The sequence below is a fragment of the Bactrocera dorsalis genome, chromosome 1 (genome assembly GCF_023373825.1).
Source record: "Bactrocera dorsalis isolate Fly_Bdor chromosome 1, ASM2337382v1, whole genome shotgun sequence".
Taxonomy (NCBI): domain Eukaryota; kingdom Metazoa; phylum Arthropoda; class Insecta; order Diptera; family Tephritidae; genus Bactrocera; species Bactrocera dorsalis.
In genome coordinates, this window is record NC_064303.1 from 113,478,471 (window position 1) to 113,495,130 (window position 16,660).

The 16,660-nt window shown below is 37.7% G+C and overlaps 4 protein-coding genes across 8 annotated transcripts in view; 1 reads left to right on the forward strand and 3 right to left on the reverse strand.

Annotated features, from left to right (window-relative positions):
• Nucleotides 1-16,660, reverse strand: part of LOC105229367 (dual specificity calcium/calmodulin-dependent 3',5'-cyclic nucleotide phosphodiesterase 1) — a 173,939-nt gene that overhangs the window by 24,450 nt on the left and 132,829 nt on the right. For 2 of the 5 annotated variants that reach the window (XM_049461084.1, XM_049461083.1), the window contains exons 2-5: nt 12,542-12,820; nt 9,809-10,499; nt 8,652-8,765; nt 3,862-4,482 (exon numbers count right to left, since the gene is read on the reverse strand). In XM_049461084.1, coding sequence (XP_049317041.1) covers nt 3,862-4,482; nt 8,652-8,765; nt 9,809-10,499; nt 12,542-12,820 — 1,705 coding nt within the window. Of the gene's footprint in view, nt 1-3,861; nt 4,483-7,352; nt 7,428-8,651; nt 8,766-9,808; nt 10,500-12,541; nt 12,821-16,660 lie in introns of all 5 variants that reach the window. The other 3 variants (XM_049461085.1, XM_049461087.1, XM_049461086.1) reach the window with 2 other exon arrangements.
• LOC105229204 (polycomb protein esc) lies at nt 869-3,844 on the reverse strand. Its single transcript, XM_011209323.4, has 4 exons — nt 2,533-3,844; nt 2,345-2,466; nt 2,107-2,278; nt 869-2,043 (listed from the first exon to the last, which is right to left on the reverse strand). Exons 1-4 carry the CDS (start codon nt 2,605-2,607, stop codon nt 1,126-1,128), a joined length of 1,287 nt encoding a protein of 428 aa, XP_011207625.1. The 5' UTR covers nt 2,608-3,844; the 3' UTR covers nt 869-1,125.
• On the forward strand, nt 13,990-14,661 carry LOC105229203 (serine protease inhibitor dipetalogastin). The gene has a single exon (XM_011209322.4). The coding sequence runs from the start codon at nt 14,104-14,106 to the stop codon at nt 14,587-14,589; it is 486 nt and encodes a 161-aa protein (XP_011207624.2). The 5' UTR covers nt 13,990-14,103; the 3' UTR covers nt 14,590-14,661.
• On the reverse strand, nt 15,620-16,063 carry LOC105229202 (serine protease inhibitor Kazal-type 2). Its single transcript, XM_011209321.4, has one exon. It carries the CDS (start codon nt 15,949-15,951, stop codon nt 15,703-15,705), a length of 249 nt encoding a protein of 82 aa, XP_011207623.1. The 5' UTR covers nt 15,952-16,063; the 3' UTR covers nt 15,620-15,702.

Sequence of the window (16,660 nt, forward strand, 5' to 3'; positions counted from 1 at the left end):
TTCTCAAAGAGTTTATTGTAAATAAGTTTGGATGAATATTTAATTATTTATTAAAAACTGTTTTTATTGCTTTTACTCGACTTAACCCATATATGTATTGCATGTATGTATGTATGTATGTATATACCTAAATATGTAAATGGTTAGCAGCAAAAGTTTTGCGGTCCCAATAGCCGCTTTGCGTGCACAACGGCGCTTGCCAATGAAAAAATAACACAAGTCGGAAATTGGCAATGAAGAACGGCGAAAAATATTAAAAGCCAAAAGTCAAGTAATGATATAAAAATTTTGTTTATTGACTTTACGTGTCAAGGATAATGAAATTGGGATAAATGTGACAAAATGTAAAAGGACAACCGCTCGTAAATTGCACACTTAAACTAATGGGGAGATATTTCTTGTATAGACGTAAGTGCGGCATGACGCCTGTTTCTTAAAGCGGCTAATTGGAGCATTGTTTTCGGATAAGTAAAGCTTAACTGTATTATGTATTGCATTAAAGTGCTAAAAATGAAATTGTCGCGTTTTCACTAAAAGCTTTTCAGTTATGCTTTGTGACGTTCTCTGTACCTTAGCCTTAATCTTCGTTTATTCGACACTCACACTAAAAGAAATATGCGACGCCAATAGCAGTTAAGAGCATGCTGTAAAAATAGCTGAAAAACTGACATAAACTTAAGTGAAAATCACTAAAATGTATTGGAAAAACATTGGCTTAATTCCATTTTATGTGCAAATTTCACTTGAGATGAATGAAAGGTTAATCTTTTTTTTTAATAACGAATTGCATTTTTATTAAAAACTAGTGAGATTAATAAGTACATACATATAAAAGACATTAAACAGTTAAATAATCCGTTTTTTCATACATATTTGAAAGCGTTCTTGAGCGTTTACGCACAACATTTATCTCCTTATCTATTAAAATTTATATCTAGTTATGATAGACTTATGTAATATTAAACTACCAAAAACAAACAGTTTCAACATTTTTTCCGTTTCTCAGTTTGGTATATTTTACTTGGCATTTTCGATTTGGTTAGTTTGCATACTAAATTGCTCCTACTGCGACTAAATAATAAGAAAAGTATAAAAATGATCACTCTCTCTCTCTTTGTGAGATCTTTATGGCGTTTTTTGTACGACATTGGTCTTGTTCCATCGCCAGACTGTACCATCATCACATACATAGACGAGAACACTGGAATCACGTGAGAATGCCACTTGCCTCACAGGAGAATTGCATTTTAAATTATTTAGTGTACTCGTGTTTGTGTGCCCAGGGTCACTGGGATCGAGTTCCCACACGTACACTTTACCATGCTGATTTCCCAAAGCAATTATCTTGTGACACGGATTAAATCCGAATCGAACAAACCATATTTCACATTCATCATAGTCAAATTCGGCTATAATGGTACATGATGGGTCATTGGGTTTGAGTTGCGACAATCCTTGATGCAGTTGTCCGGGTTTCCAGCAAATTATAGAATTCTCGCATGATTTAGATAGGACGAAATCCCCAAACCATTGCACACAATCCACATAGTTTCGATGAATGTCTCGTGTGGAGAAATCGGGGAAGTGCTGCATTATGGTTGGAAAAGGCCGCTGTGATTTGTTTGGATTGAATGTACGCGAAAATTCGATTTTCTCCTTAAAATCTTCTGTATTTATACACCACAGTTTTAAAGAGTGATCCATGCCACTGGACATAATACGTTCGCCACGATAATCAAAATCGATAGAAAGCACCTCATCCCGGTGACCTTCTACACCACCAAAAATTGCTATACACACGTGCGATTGTGTATTCCAAAGGCGTATCGCATGGTCTTTACTACCAGATAATAAGAGATGCGGCTGTCGTGGATGATATTTCAGTTCGTTAATGGCTTGCCCATGGCCGATGTAGTTGCCCACAGTTTCATTTTTTTGCACATCAATAACCCGAATCACACCACGATAACCAGCCGTGGCAATCAGGGGTAGTGATGTTTTAATGTCGTATGACCAAGCACATGTGTAGAACACCTCGTCTGGCTGAAGTTGAAGGAGATTGATTACTTTTTAGCTAGTATTCGAATGATAAATGCATTAACTTACATCCGGGTCGGCGTAACACATGAGCAATTTTATACCACCTTGGCGTGGACACTCATAAATGGTGCAGCGGTTGCTACCTGCTGTGGCGAAAATGAGTGGCTGATCGTTCCCCAACCACTGATTGAAACTAATACCAAAAATCGCCTGTCCATGATTTTCCTTCACATGGTAACTACAAAAAATTAGAATTACGTGATGCAAACAAAACACTTTTTACGTTTGACGCAAATCAGCTTACTCATATTTATATGCAGGTTTACGTGCTTTTGATTTGTTGCTACGCCTATGACCACGAGATCGCCGTGTGGTTGGTGATTTGCTGCGAGAGGTATTATTAGTGCTGACGCTGGCTGTGTCATCCTTTGAAAATGCAATTTTTACAAAATTTATATTAAATATTCCGCACCATATTTGGAACTAACTTACACCGCACGAATCTTCACTGTTTTCACCATGTACACTATCTTTCGACGTCACTTTGTCACTTTTAACTTTAGACATTTTTTACATGTAACAAATAACAAATTAAAGCTATGTTTATAGAATAACCATTTAAATACGTTAATCTAAAGAATTAAACACGTTTTCTAATTGTTGACCGGTGCTCACTTGTTTGTATTTTGGCGGCAACTTGTTGGCTGTCAAATAACGACATCAGCTGAGCGAGCATGGCTATGTTCACAGCTCACTAACTGTGCAGAGTTGCACGCTGAGCGAAAAATTAATATAAAATGTAGCGTGATAATTATATAGTTTAATTATTATATTAATTCTGAAATTACTTATTATTGCGTATGCAGTAAAAACTTAATTGCATGGATAATTGTTAAAGGGTTGAACTTGCTTTCAGTACAGTACAGTATATTATATAAATTAGAAGCGAACCGTCAAATTCACGTGAAAATATTATTCAGCCTCTTTGCAAAAAAAAAAAATTAAGTTCACCCTGTGTCAACATCTGTTTTTTTTATTTTCTAAAATAAAGAGTATTTTATTTACGAGTCGATCCCTCTTTTAACTTTAGCTAGGTGTTTATTTGTATATAATATTAGGAGATTTGGTTACTTTGTTGCTTGTAGAATGAGTTATATACGTACTTATGTATATCCAAGAGTTGGATATGCATAATTTGTTAAAGACAACACATTTAATATAAAATACACTCACATTCTTAGTTGTAGAACATGCAAAAAAATTGTACAAAGAACTTTTATAAAATCGAAAATTAGGCTAAAATTAATACTGAATGCAATAAAACATGCTTTAGGTTCTGAGGGAAGTCTTAAATACCTAAAAAAAAAGTGTGCAAGTAACAATAACTCTCGAGGAAGTGTTATATGTTAGAGAAGCTTTGCACAAAGTCGCATAGAATGAAAGGTGTAAGACAGTTTTACAGATGGATAGGAGAAGATAGAGGTCATAAATGGGACGTACACAAAAGAGTTAGACAGAGACGCAGCGGTTTGCGACAAAGAGATCAATGCAGTATTTTACAGAATATGTTTTATGGTGTTTGTTGTTGTAACGGTTTAAATACGAGTATATTGCTTAACGGTTAATTTGGTAGTGTGTCTGAATCAAATTGTACAACTAAACGAACAAAACGGGTTTCTTGGTTATTCGTTAAAGAAAATCTACGAAATCTGCTATGTAAAAGAATTCAGTAAATACAAATTAGTTAAACAACGAAAGCCATATAAATTAGTGTCAACAACAAATTTGCAAAAGTTCATAAAGTTATTTGATCTTATGTACGTTTTATTCGTCGACGACATGGACCTCGCCCAGACCGGTGTGCGCAGGCGCCTTTGCCTCTGCATGGTTGCTTTATTACTACTACTGCTACTACTGCTGCCGACACTCTGACTACCACCGCCGTCACTACACTGTTTATCGCTTTTACTCTCCGCAAAGCTAACCTTAGCTGTGCTGGTGGTCGACGTGTCTGCCGCCACGTCCGCAGGTTTGGAGCTGTCGGAGGCAGCTGTTTCTGCCGGTTCACTGGCGTTCGGTGCGACAGCTGTTGCCGTCGTCGCTGTTTCCGTTTCCGCTTCCGTTTCGGCTGCTGCTTCTGCTTCGGCATCGGCTTCCAAAATCGTATCCGGCGGTCCGGTGGGTCCGCTGTGCGTTTGCGGCGCTAACGTCACACCTTTGGTGCGGCTGTCGATGCTGGTTTGATTGTCAAATGCATTGCTTTGTTGTTGTTGGTCATCAGAGCGTGAACAACAACTATTGCACAAATTGTTGTTATCCTGATTGCTGTGACCACCACCACCACTACCCTCACCAGCACAGCCATGCTGTTGGTGGCCGCGCCGGCTACAACAACTGCCGCTGCAGCATTTATGCGCATCGCCGACCTCACGCGTCTCCTGACTGTCGGCGTGGTTCGTTACATTTACAGTTACGGTTATGTGTTTAAACGTACGACATTTTCATTTTCAGCAGTGTGCAGTGAGTAATAGCAACAGCAACACACACAGAGAGCAAGGGAGGCGGACAGCAGTTGTCCGTTTTTTGATAGCAGAAAGAGCGGAATTTTGTGTAAATTTTCCCAGAGATTTTTTCATATTCAATAATTTTTGTGTTTTTTTTTTTTCAAAGAGAGCGCAGAAAGAGAGAAAAGAAATTCAATTAATGTTTTTAATATAAAATAAAGAATAATAAAATATTTTAACAAATCGCTTGGGTTGTTAGTAGAGAGGGTGTTAGAGAAACGTTTGGGTTGTTTCTCTTTTCAAGTTAGACGACATCATGTCGCCATTACTATATAGTTACTTTATAGAATTTACAGTTACACTTAAATAAAATATTTTAGTAAAAAAAAAATGATCTCTAGAGTTGTTAAAATAATATTTTTTTCTTGATTTCGTCGATTTTAAAGTTTAAATTATTATTTCAGCTAATTCTTCTTGGATCAATAAAAGAGAGTTCTTGTATCAAAAGAGAGAATGCTAATACTATATTTAAGACCTCTTTACCCTAGACACTTCCTTTGAAAATTTTCAGGGAACATACAAAATATAAATATTTAAATAATCTCTTTTTTTACATAAAATTTTGATTCATTGGAGATATTTTTTTACAGATCTCTTACGAAGCAATCATAATAATTTAATTAAGTTTCTAAAATGCAAATTAGTAAATTTATGAATTCACTCTTTTAACTTTACTACAAAAAATATCTGCTCATTGGAATCCTATCCTTCGTTAGATACTGTATATGTTTATATTCAGTTAAATTTTCTAGTTAACATACTGATTTTGAACGAAGACTGTCAATTAAGAATTGTAAAAGCTTAAATTTCTGCTTCCTCGAATATTCTAACCAGATACGAGTAGGCTTCTTTGTACTCTTTTTATAATTTCTGAGCCTTACATATTTACATTTACATGCTCGTCCAAATATTTGCTCTTTGTTCCACCGGGTGCCTACCTTTCGTCCCCAGTTTGTTTGCATAACAATTCCTACCCGCTTATTCAACAAACAATAATGGGAACAATGAGGCACGTAAAGCTGATGTTGAACTAACACAATACTTAGTATTTATAGATGAGCGATGCATATGTACATATGTACAAACGATCATGTGTGTGTTTATGAAATGGTATGCTGATGTGCGAGTATGTCCACGACGAGACATTATGAGGATGCGGATGTGGAAATAAGTTGGTCCTAAAGTAGAGAAAGGCTGAAACAGCAGGGCACGAGGAAAGTAAATGCCATTTAAGAGAGTGAGAGAGGGGGTGTAAGTATGTAAGTAGCGCGACATCAAGCATGTCTGCTGCATAGAGAGAAGTCCGGAGCGGCTTATATTGATTAGGAAGGATGAATAGACAAGGCGGAAACTGGGGCATGCGACAACTTGTGGCCTGTCCGTAAGTGTACAGGTATCCACAGAGGAGTTCAGAAAGCTATAGTATAAACTAATGAAAAATTTCCACCGATAAATTGCTTTTGTTGAATTTCTCGTTTGCATTACTCACTAACACATATATAAATTTAGTTAAAGATAAGATATTGCTATGTGGAACTTTCTATTTTTTGCTCGAAAAAACGTGCACATACGGAGAAGGTGCCAGCGCTACTTACAACAGCGCAAGTAACTAGCTAAATTGGCAGGCGAGTATGTAACTTGCCCTCGTACGTCTATTCTATGCAACACGAAAAAGTTTTCACTATATCATATTGACAAAAAAGAGTTTGGATAGCGAAAACACATTTAATAAATTTGAGTGCCTTTAAGTGGACAATGATTGTCGGTTGAAATATAATTCAATTTCTAAAAACGCATTTTTTTGTCAACTTTCTTTGACAGCCAGAACTTTGTCAAAACTGCCTGTGGTCAGTGCCAATCCATGGATAAGATTTATTAGAATTTCGTGCAGTTTTGACAGAACTCTACAAACTTTCATCATTACACACATACAGTCACATACATATACATAAAGAAATTGAAATAATTGGCGCAGAGCATAGAAACGATAAATTGAGATTTAATGGCATTGACTAGAAGAATCGAAATAAGTGTCTACTTAAATAATTGAAAGGGGCTCAGAGCGCTAAATATATATTATAATTAGACTGCTTGCACTAATGGATGCTTAATTGTAAGCTAATTTTGTTCGATTGCTAAATGATGCAGACATTCGCTAGGAGTTGATTGAATGATGAGAAAAAAATTTAAGTAAATATTTGTTGGAAACTTTTGCATATTTAAATATAAAAATTAAGCACAAGCTAATTAAAATATTTTACTAAACTCTTATTCGAAACTTTGTCATGTCACGCGGTACTTTCCAACAAATTTCAATTAAATTTTTTATCGAAAAATTCTTTCTAATCATGAATGGTAATTACTGCTTACAAAATGATGAATGAATGAGCGGAAATGATGCACCAAAATGACTCGAGAATGCATGTTTGATGAGAGAACACAAAAGTGAGTTACAAGCTAATGAGAGTAGACATCTATATTATGATCTATATACACTTAACTGGTCCTTTAACTATATGCCACTAAGATAGTTACACATATGTATGTATCCTTGAGGTTATGAGCCAACGCAGAACACTTAAAGGCTTTCATATTACATAGTGGTGATTAGAAGTGCCAATTATATAGTAAATCAATAAATAAACATTCAAATATATAGTTTTTATAAAATACAAAAATTCGGGATGGAACTAGGCAACGCTATTTGGCCTGTATGCGTGTGAATGTATAAAGTAAACAGACACTTACTCTGCGTTAGAAGTTTGAGCGGTAAGTTTGGAAGAAGATCCCCTTATGGAACATTCATTTGAAGTAGTTGATCTTCTTCTCGATGGAGATGGAGAGAAATTTAGGTGAAAAATTTCGAAATTACAAAATTTGTTTGTTTGAGTAGTAAATTGAGTACAAAAAAAAACACATTATGAAAGATAACAGTACATTCAGTTATATGACTATATATGTGACACCTAGTAAAGTACCAATGAAAGGACAATTTCACACTTAAATTACAAAAGTTCAACCACTGAGTGAAAGCACTTATTTGCTATAACTTCGTATGACGTTTTATCGTAGAATTGAAAATACACCTGCTCATTTTCGCTTTTTTTTAAATAAAAGACAATTACTACATGATTTCTCAAATACGTTTAACACTTACACATAAAGATAAATGAGCTGATGAACAACAAACACAAGTGAAGTATGAAATACGATGAAGTGAAAGTTCGAGGCTCCAAAAGGTGAAGTACATATACAGTGATAAAAAATGTTTATATTTCAACTATTGATATGAATATTTTCTTAAAAATTTGTTTAATATAATCGCCTTCACCTACACTGCCTACTGATATGATATAAAGCATGTGTTCAAACTCGCTCTTTGCAACACTCTAAGCGCTTACTTTCGCTACTTAAAGCATGGAAGCCGGTGGCCAATCAGCTGTTGTGATTCTCGCAGCAAAATAATTTCCTTTCAATAAGAACTCAGAAATCCTACAGCCAATGTTTAACTGCTTAAATATATATGGTGGAAGCGGAGCTTTTTAGGTTCAAAAACCAATTTTCGGAAGCTTAATTTTGTTGCTGATATTAGAAACAAAAATTCTAGCGTTTAGTCAACTACTTGTCTATTTTTTTTATTGATATATAGTAAGTGTATAAACTTCTCAATACAATGATGACGAGATGCAGGGCTTTTGGTGTAAATAATTGTGGACAAAGCTGTATGATTAAACCCATAATTGCGTCGACAAAAAATATTCAGCAGTTACCACAAATTTCTAAAAAATAATTGCCTTACTGTTTTTCTTTATGAAATTTTTAGAAACTTTAATACTTTTTCGATAATCCGTATGACCTATTTCAAGTAGACCGATTTTTTCGCAAATGTTGGCTAACAAGTTTGGATCTATATTTCTATTAATTCACTGGCTTCCGGTTTATGTATGAAAGGCTATTGAATTGTGGGTTATGGCAGTCGCTCGAGGCTAACTGGAGAGCCGTTTAGTCAACTGCTTTTAAAAGACCAACTTGCAACAAAATACTTACTTGGACTCGTCGAGGAAGACGGCTTCGAGAACGCGTGCCGCATAATGGAGGTTGCGTTGCAAGACGTCGTTCGAAATATCGCCAGTATTTAACAAGTGCAATAAGCAGCGCAATCTGTCAAAAAAGTGAGAAAAAAATTAAATTTAGACTCTTTCAGTATTTAAATCTAGAAGGATATGTATATGTAAGTAGTAGTAAGAAGTAATGGACTGAGTCGATTTAAAAAAATGCATTGAACCAATCGTTACAATTCTTTAAAAACTTTCCAAATATGCTCCAGCTGCGTCAAGCCACCACGATTTCCAAGTATTGAAGGCGTCAGGGAATGCATTCTCCGGAATAGCCTTGAGAGCCGAGGTGCATGCTGGTTGGATCTCCTCTGTCTTCTCAAAATGTTTGCCTTTTCAGCCAAGAAAACAAAAAAAAGTCCGATTGGGCCTCATCTGGGCTGTAGGGCGGATGCGTAAGCGTTGGGATGCCGCCCATGGTTAGATGGCTGTTCACAAGAAAGGCGGTATGAGTCGGGGCGTTGACGTGGTGAAACTTTCAATCGGCTGCGATGGCTTGCCTGATCCGATTGGCCCATTCGTTTGAGTCTCTTGAAGACTTCAACGTAAAACTTGGCGTTGAGGGTTTGTTCAGGAGGAACAAACTCATGGTGGACGATGCCTTTGATGTCAAAAATGAGTATCGGTTTCACTTTGGATTTGCTCATTATTCCCTTTTTTGGGATAAGAGACGCCGACGTATGCCACTCGGAACACACCACTTCTTGCTAAGGCAACATCTATCACAGATTTACCGAGTTTCACACAGAATTTAATCGTGTACCTCTGCTCTAACGAACGTTAAGTTTTCGATTTGCACCTTTCACAGAAACGCGTCGAGCGCAAACGTTTGTTCTGACTCTTCAGGTGCTCGAAGACAACTGACAAGGCGTTAGCTAGGAACGCACTCTACCGAATTCCATCGGTGGGCGCACGATCCGCAGCGGAAAATCAGTCCTATTACTTTCCGGACAAAACCTGTGTGTACGCTCTACTTGTATAACAACAGGAATGTTGGAAATCGAAGTAAGGGCAACTTCGTTGCTGGCAATTGGGTTTCCTAGAATCTAACCTTACTCATATCTACCATTAAAACGTCATGACACTCACCTCACTGCCGCTTTATCGCAAGCGTCCGGTGTATCGACAGCTGGTAAGTTTTCCGTGGCCAAGTCTAGGCTCGCGCATTTATCTTCGCCAGCTTCGCGTACGCCCGCGCTATTAGTTTCGGCGCTCGGTGAACCCGGTGCTGGTGCTTGCATTTTGTTGGCGGTGGCTAGGCTGCTGTTGGCGGCGCTGTTAAATGTATTGCTTGTGCTATTAGTGGCCGAGGCGGCGCTATTGCTGTTGCTGCTGTCTGCAGCGGCGTTGTCGGACGCGCCCACTGGCGTTGCCGTATAATTGTTACGCTGGTGTTGTGCTGAGTTCCCAATGGCTGGAACGTTCTTCGGTGTGGTGGTATTTGCAGTAAAGTTCGGTTCCACTTCAATGTGTCGCTCGCTGTTACTAGATCTTCTAGTATCGTTTGCGGCGCGATTGTCTGTGCTAGTTGCCGGTGGAAAATTGCTTGGCGTTTGCTGGCTCTTCCTGTCGCTGCTGTTCAGCAGTTGAGCAGCTAAGTCGGGAGCTATGCCGGCAAATGGTTGTTGTTGTTGTGTATGCAGTTGCTGCTGCGTTGGACCACCTATAGGTGTTGTTGCAGCTGTAGATGGGGATGTGAGAATGCCTGGTTGTTGTGCATCTAGCTGTATGAAGCTCTTGCGGCTATTAGAACGTCGTACAATGGTGAGAGAGCCGTGCCCTGTCAAAGAAAAACAATATTTACATTGAAGAATATTTGAAAGTGACATAAATATAAATATTTTGAGTACAATATCGCATACAACTTTGGGAATTTCAAGTATATTAGCTTTGGTTTGCAAGTGTAAGAATATGTTGCGCAAGAAAGCTTTAAAGCGTTGTTTCATGAACTGGCTTAACTGTAAATATTTGCTTAAATTCAGAAACCAACCGTATTATGTTTATGTTTGTTTAAATGGAGCAGCCCGAACCCTTTACAACTTGCTCGAGCAGGCGGAGAACCCGACAAAAACACCTCAAGCCAAGCCATCGCTCGAACATAACGAAGTAAAAAATAAGCATGCATAAATACGAATGTTTATTGTTGCTTTAATGGTAAGACAGTCTCGATCTGCATAAAGGGGTTTTCGTTTCGTACGGCGCATATTATAAAAAGCCGAGTACTGGCTTTGCATATTCCACGATGAGCGCGGCAACGTTCGGTGTGTGTAACGTGGGTACCTGCTGACGACAGCCTCACCCCACGGATCTCAAAAGCACAGCGCATCAAATCAATCCATTGTAATGGTGGGCATTTTCAATACCAATTGGCAGTGTCGAATGGATACACTAACCACCTTGATAGGGTTCGTGGCCCATCTAAAACCTACTTTGGGTCCGGCACCCGGTTGCAATGCAACTCCATAATCAACTGACAAAGTGTCAGTTCTTCCCGCATTTAGGTTTTAACCACAACCAATACTCCTCGAGGGGCCAGTCCGCATTAGCAGGTTGTAGGTCGCAGCCGAAGCTACCACCAGTTTCGCTTCCATATAGCTCTGGACTGGTGGCCAGTGGTTGGACTCCATACGCATACCATTCATACAAAAACTAACCCAAACTCCCAGCTAAATGCCTTCGACGCTTAAACAACTCACGCGCAAACGGCCCTAACTGTTCGGTATTCCGACTAGTGGAGATCACACCACTAACATCTAATCGTCCATCAGTCCAGCTAATCCCCATACCACGTTGAGCGCGGACAGAGACAAGAACGCAAATCGTGAAAAAGTTATAGTTTCGGAAAACTGTCAAAGTAATCAGAAAGAAGGCAAGGAAGAAACAACTCGCCACTTTCTGCACGCTCTGGGGCTTTAGGTCTACAGATATCGTTCAACCAATGTCTACTCGGAAATAGTCGCCTCAACAAAGTTTAGCTGGACTTAAAGCGCTTCCTCAGCTGATACACAAAGATCTCTTGATGCATATTTTGAAGCTCTCGGCATCAAAAAGTGAGGGTGCTTCAATTGTCTAAGTGGGATCTCCGTGATCTCTTTCTTCATTATTCAAATGAAGGATTTTCAATTCACTCGGTTTATCTATATTTCTTCACTTCAGTAAATATTCTGCGATACAAATTGAATAACCCAGATCAATCAACGTTTTGGTATGAGACCCGCCCACAATCATGTAATGCTAACGATTGCTCGATTCCCATTCGGGAGTCGTGCACAAATCAAACATTTCCCTTTGCACTTTGCCTTTATGCTTTTGTTGTGAACTCCTCTTAGAGCGCTTTGTTTGTTTGCTTGTGCATGTGTGCGTGCATGCACACACCAATGCACAAAATCACTTAGGGGCCGCCAAATTACAAGAACGCCTAAAGTGGGCGGCTCTGTTTACATTACGGCTTGTATTCTTTATTTCTTTGCGACTTTCACTGGCGTAGTATTTGCTGGCCTAAAGAAGATTTATGTTTATTTTATGCCGCTTGACTCTTTGGTGTTGTTGAAATTCATGCTTTGTGAATTGTGTGCTGTAAAAGAAGTTTGCTAGCCGGCGGCGGGGTGTATTCGCCTCAGCATGCCATTTCTATGAATGCAAGGATTTTGCTCGATTTGTTGTGGGCAAGAAAAGCAGAGCAATAAAAAGTGCTAGACAAGTTTTTTTTGAGAAATTCTTTCATTCATATATTGTGACCTGTGAGTCTAGCAAGGTGGGTTTAGGGATAGGTGTGAAAAAAATATATCAATATTTTTTAGCTGCAAAAATCAGTACACTCACTTCCAATTTGACCATTGATAGTCACACTCTCAACGGTGCTGCTTGCGCCACACGCTGTTGTGGTTGTTGTAGTGCTGTTTATTTCCTCAGTTGTGTATAAGCCCCCTGCTCCTAAGCCGCCGCTTATTAAGCCTGCTGAACTGCTGCCAGTGGGACTGTCTGCCTTTGTGCGTCTTTCACCTGTCACACTGCCACTTGTTGAGCCAATCGACGGTGTATTGCCAACGGTGGGTAGATCGTCTCGTTCACGCTTGGGCAAACTCTCCGGTGTGCTGGCCACTGCCAAATAGACAAAGAAAATTATGGAACTCATTACTATTGGTGCATAATACAGTGACTTTGAAAAATTATTTATAATATTACATAATCGCAATAAAGTTATCAGCTTTAAGTTTTCACACTTAAATATTGTTGTGTACCTTAAATTGGAGGTTCAAATCAAATTTTAGATTTTCATTCAATTTTATTAGCAGAATTAAGTTAGTAGACTTGAATTCGGTAAAAAATAAAATCATAAAATTTTCCTTAAAATTTCTCTAATTTATTCCCTACTGGGATTTGCTTCATATTATTGCTAAGGTTTACAAGCAATACACGGTTGGAACCCAAATTTGAGCTCCTCAAATTACTCAAACGTAGCAGATTAAAATCACGTAAGACCCAAAGTTGTTTGGGCACAAATTTAACATAACTGTGACTTAGCAGTGACTGGCGTATCTTTTGAAGAATTGATTATTAATTGCATGACCCTCATCAAAAAAGTAATTAGAAACTATGAGATCAGTAATCATTATGGATTTTAGATAAGTTAGTAAGTGATTACATACCGTGACGTAAACTTAACGTAAGATGAAGTAAAAAAAAACTATTCTACTTTGTAGCAACATGTTGCAAGAGTATAAAAATTGGCACGGAAATTAAATAAATATTTAAATAATTTATACGTTTGTATATTATTTATAAATATAAATAAATATTTAAACAAATGTATACTCATTCACATATACTCGTACATAGGTAGACATAGCATGAGCGGATATTTAATTTTGATTTGCGAACATCGGCTACTTAAGACTCTTCAAGTGCTGATTAGTTGCCAAAGATTACTAGTTATTTGACAAGTTAGTTCTGCGGGTATAAATATAGGGTGACTCATATACAAATATAGAAAATGATGTAAAAAATTGCGAAATCAAAAAAGTCAGCTTTTGTTAATTATTGGAGCTCCCACGAACGTTTTAACTACTTTAATCCTCTGTTACTACTTCGGAACTACACCCTGCATCCTCGCGTCCTTTCTTCGTTCCTTTCACTGACAGTAAATTCGCAATTACTTTCCATATAAAAAAACTTCGTTTTGGCTATTCCAAACATTATACGCACCCATTAAGTTATCAGCGCCGGCACTGATAAAACGGTAGCCCGTCAGCAGGCAAACCATTCTTGTCAACATTTAATATCTTTGACGGGCATTTCAGTTTATTCCAGCAAATTCGCGAATTTACACGTATTTTTCGAACGAAAGAATTCTAATTTTCTAATTTCTAACAAAGTTGTGCAAAATGAAGATTTCAATGAAGTTTTCTATTAGCCTGCTGCTGTTGTTGATCTGTAGCCTTTACCAGGCATACGCCAGCATTGGCGCCGAGGCGGCAGCTATCAATGCCATCGATGTGGATTGCATTTGCGGCCGCGACTATTCGCCAGTCTGCGCCTCCGATTCGTTAACCTACAGCAACCGTTGTTTGTATGAATGTGCACGCAACAAGTTGAAGGCCAAGGGCCGCAGTTTGGAGCTGGTGCGTTCAGGAGTTTGCGATGGCGAGTCACTGGGTAGAAGGCATTCGGCGGTGGCAGAGCCACTTGTGGCGGCCGTTGCTGAGGAGGATAATGACTTGGACTCATGCATCTGCGATCGCAGCTTGAAACCGGTTTGCGGCTCAGACAATCGCACGTACAACAACGCATGTCTCTTCGAGTGCAAGCGCTCAATATTGGCGCGATTGGGTAAAGTGTTGTCCATCCTGCGCCAGGGAGCTTGCAATTGAGTTGGCTTTCGTTGCTGCATGTTGAAAATATTTTAAACAGTTTACTAAATAAAGGTCTATAAAGAAAGCTAATTTTAAGGTTGGAGTTTTTGCGAATTTTTTCTTATGGCAGATTTATGATATAAAAACAATTGAAGAGGATATAGAACTATGGTTAAACTTTTTTTGTTGAGCGAAGAATAATATAGCCAGCAAGTTTATAATAAAATATTATATGTATATTTAAAAAGCCTCTAGTTTGATAATAATGAAAGTATGAAGCTTTTGCCTACGATTCGCTGACATATATAAATATCACTAAGTTGAAGTAGTCGGAAAATCAATTTTTCTGATTTGATAAATCATTCTAATTTATTTTTGATATCGTCATGGTTTTTCCTTTGGCCAGTAAATTATAGCGAGGCTTATCAAAATAAAAGATATGATTGAGAGTAGAGAGAGCAGATAATAGAAAAGACCATCTTGCACCGAAATTACTCTCTTTAAGTAAAAGTAGCATACTTATAGGCTTACTTTCAGAATTGATAGTGAAAATCATTTTAGACTAACTGTGGCTGATCTTCGTATTATGACAGATAATTACTAAGCTTAACTAAGTAAGAAGAGCTGGATTTTCTAAACTTTCTAACGAAAAAATCAGTCATGATATTTAATTTTAGAGGCCTACGGCGTGAATGATGACTCTCTTCTGATATGTAAAATTAAATATGTTCTAAGCAACCATATATTACATTATCGGTCAATGATCGATTTGTAATTCATTTTCTTGATAACCCTGCCTAACCCACTGCCCTAACTACTGCATACATACAATATGCGTGTATGACTTCTGAGGCAACTTTGTTATTATTGGCTTTTTCATCAATTTATTTATTTGGTATATCAAAGTGTTATCGCAGCGATGGCTGATATGTTCAAAGATAACACGTTTAATCGGAAAATGATAATTTTTATTACGTATATCTGTATATATTAGCTTAATACCGACATATGAGCCCAACAAATGAGTAATTTTCATAAAAACACAGTCTTCAATTTATCACTTTTATTTTATTATTCGAAAAAATGGTCACTTCAGCTTAGCATAAACAAGTAAAGTTCACATTATAAATGTCACTCGTCGCATGGTCCGGAGCGCAGCAACTCCAGACTACGTCCTCTACGCTCCTCATCCTGACGCTTGCAGTCGTACATGCAACGATTCGGATAGGTCACCAGATTAGCGGCGCAGACTGGCTCGAAGTCGCGTGGACATATGCAGACGGGTTCCTCGTTAGCAGCGTCGACTGCTGCAGCTTCGCTCAGTGCGGCAAAAAGTACGATGCCCAGCAGGAAGGACGCAATGTAGCTCATGAATTTCATTGTTTGAATATTTAATTTGTTTTTGTTGTTTTTAGAATTATACGTAAAACTAGCGGTTACTTCCGTAGGTTACTAAACGCAAGTGCTTTCGGTAGACAACTGAATTGCGTGGCTTTTGTGGAAAAGAGTTTTATAGATAAAAAGCAAAACAGCTGTGCTGTGTGCGCTTATCAGTTGAATAAATAATGTTTGGGGGTCGTGTGTGTGTGCCACCGAAACGATTTGGTGATTTGGTAAACTTAGCTAAGGCGAAAGACTGATCATTAGAAACTAATTGTAGCTATTGTTTGTGTATTTAATGTGATTTTTTCTTCGATACATACACACTATTTACATACACGTTTATAAAATAATTTTCCTCTTCCCCAACATGCTTTTGAAAATTAAAGTTAAAGTTGTTAGTTACAACTTGTGCAAATAGAAAAACAAAAATAAATGTTTATGTCTGAATTATTATATTAATAAACAACTGAACAAATTTAGTATGTACCCTAAATACACGCGAAATTCAAGGAAATTTCCGGAAATTAGTCAAACTCAAAAATATCAGCGTGAAAAATTATTTTTAACTATTTTATTGGTTTAAGAATAAATATTTTTCAGGAGAAAATGTGGGATTGTTCATTTTGTTAATAACTTATTTCGTGTATATTTTTTTTATAAAGGTTTAATAAGATTTATTTCTGTGAAATTGCTGTATTTAAATTGT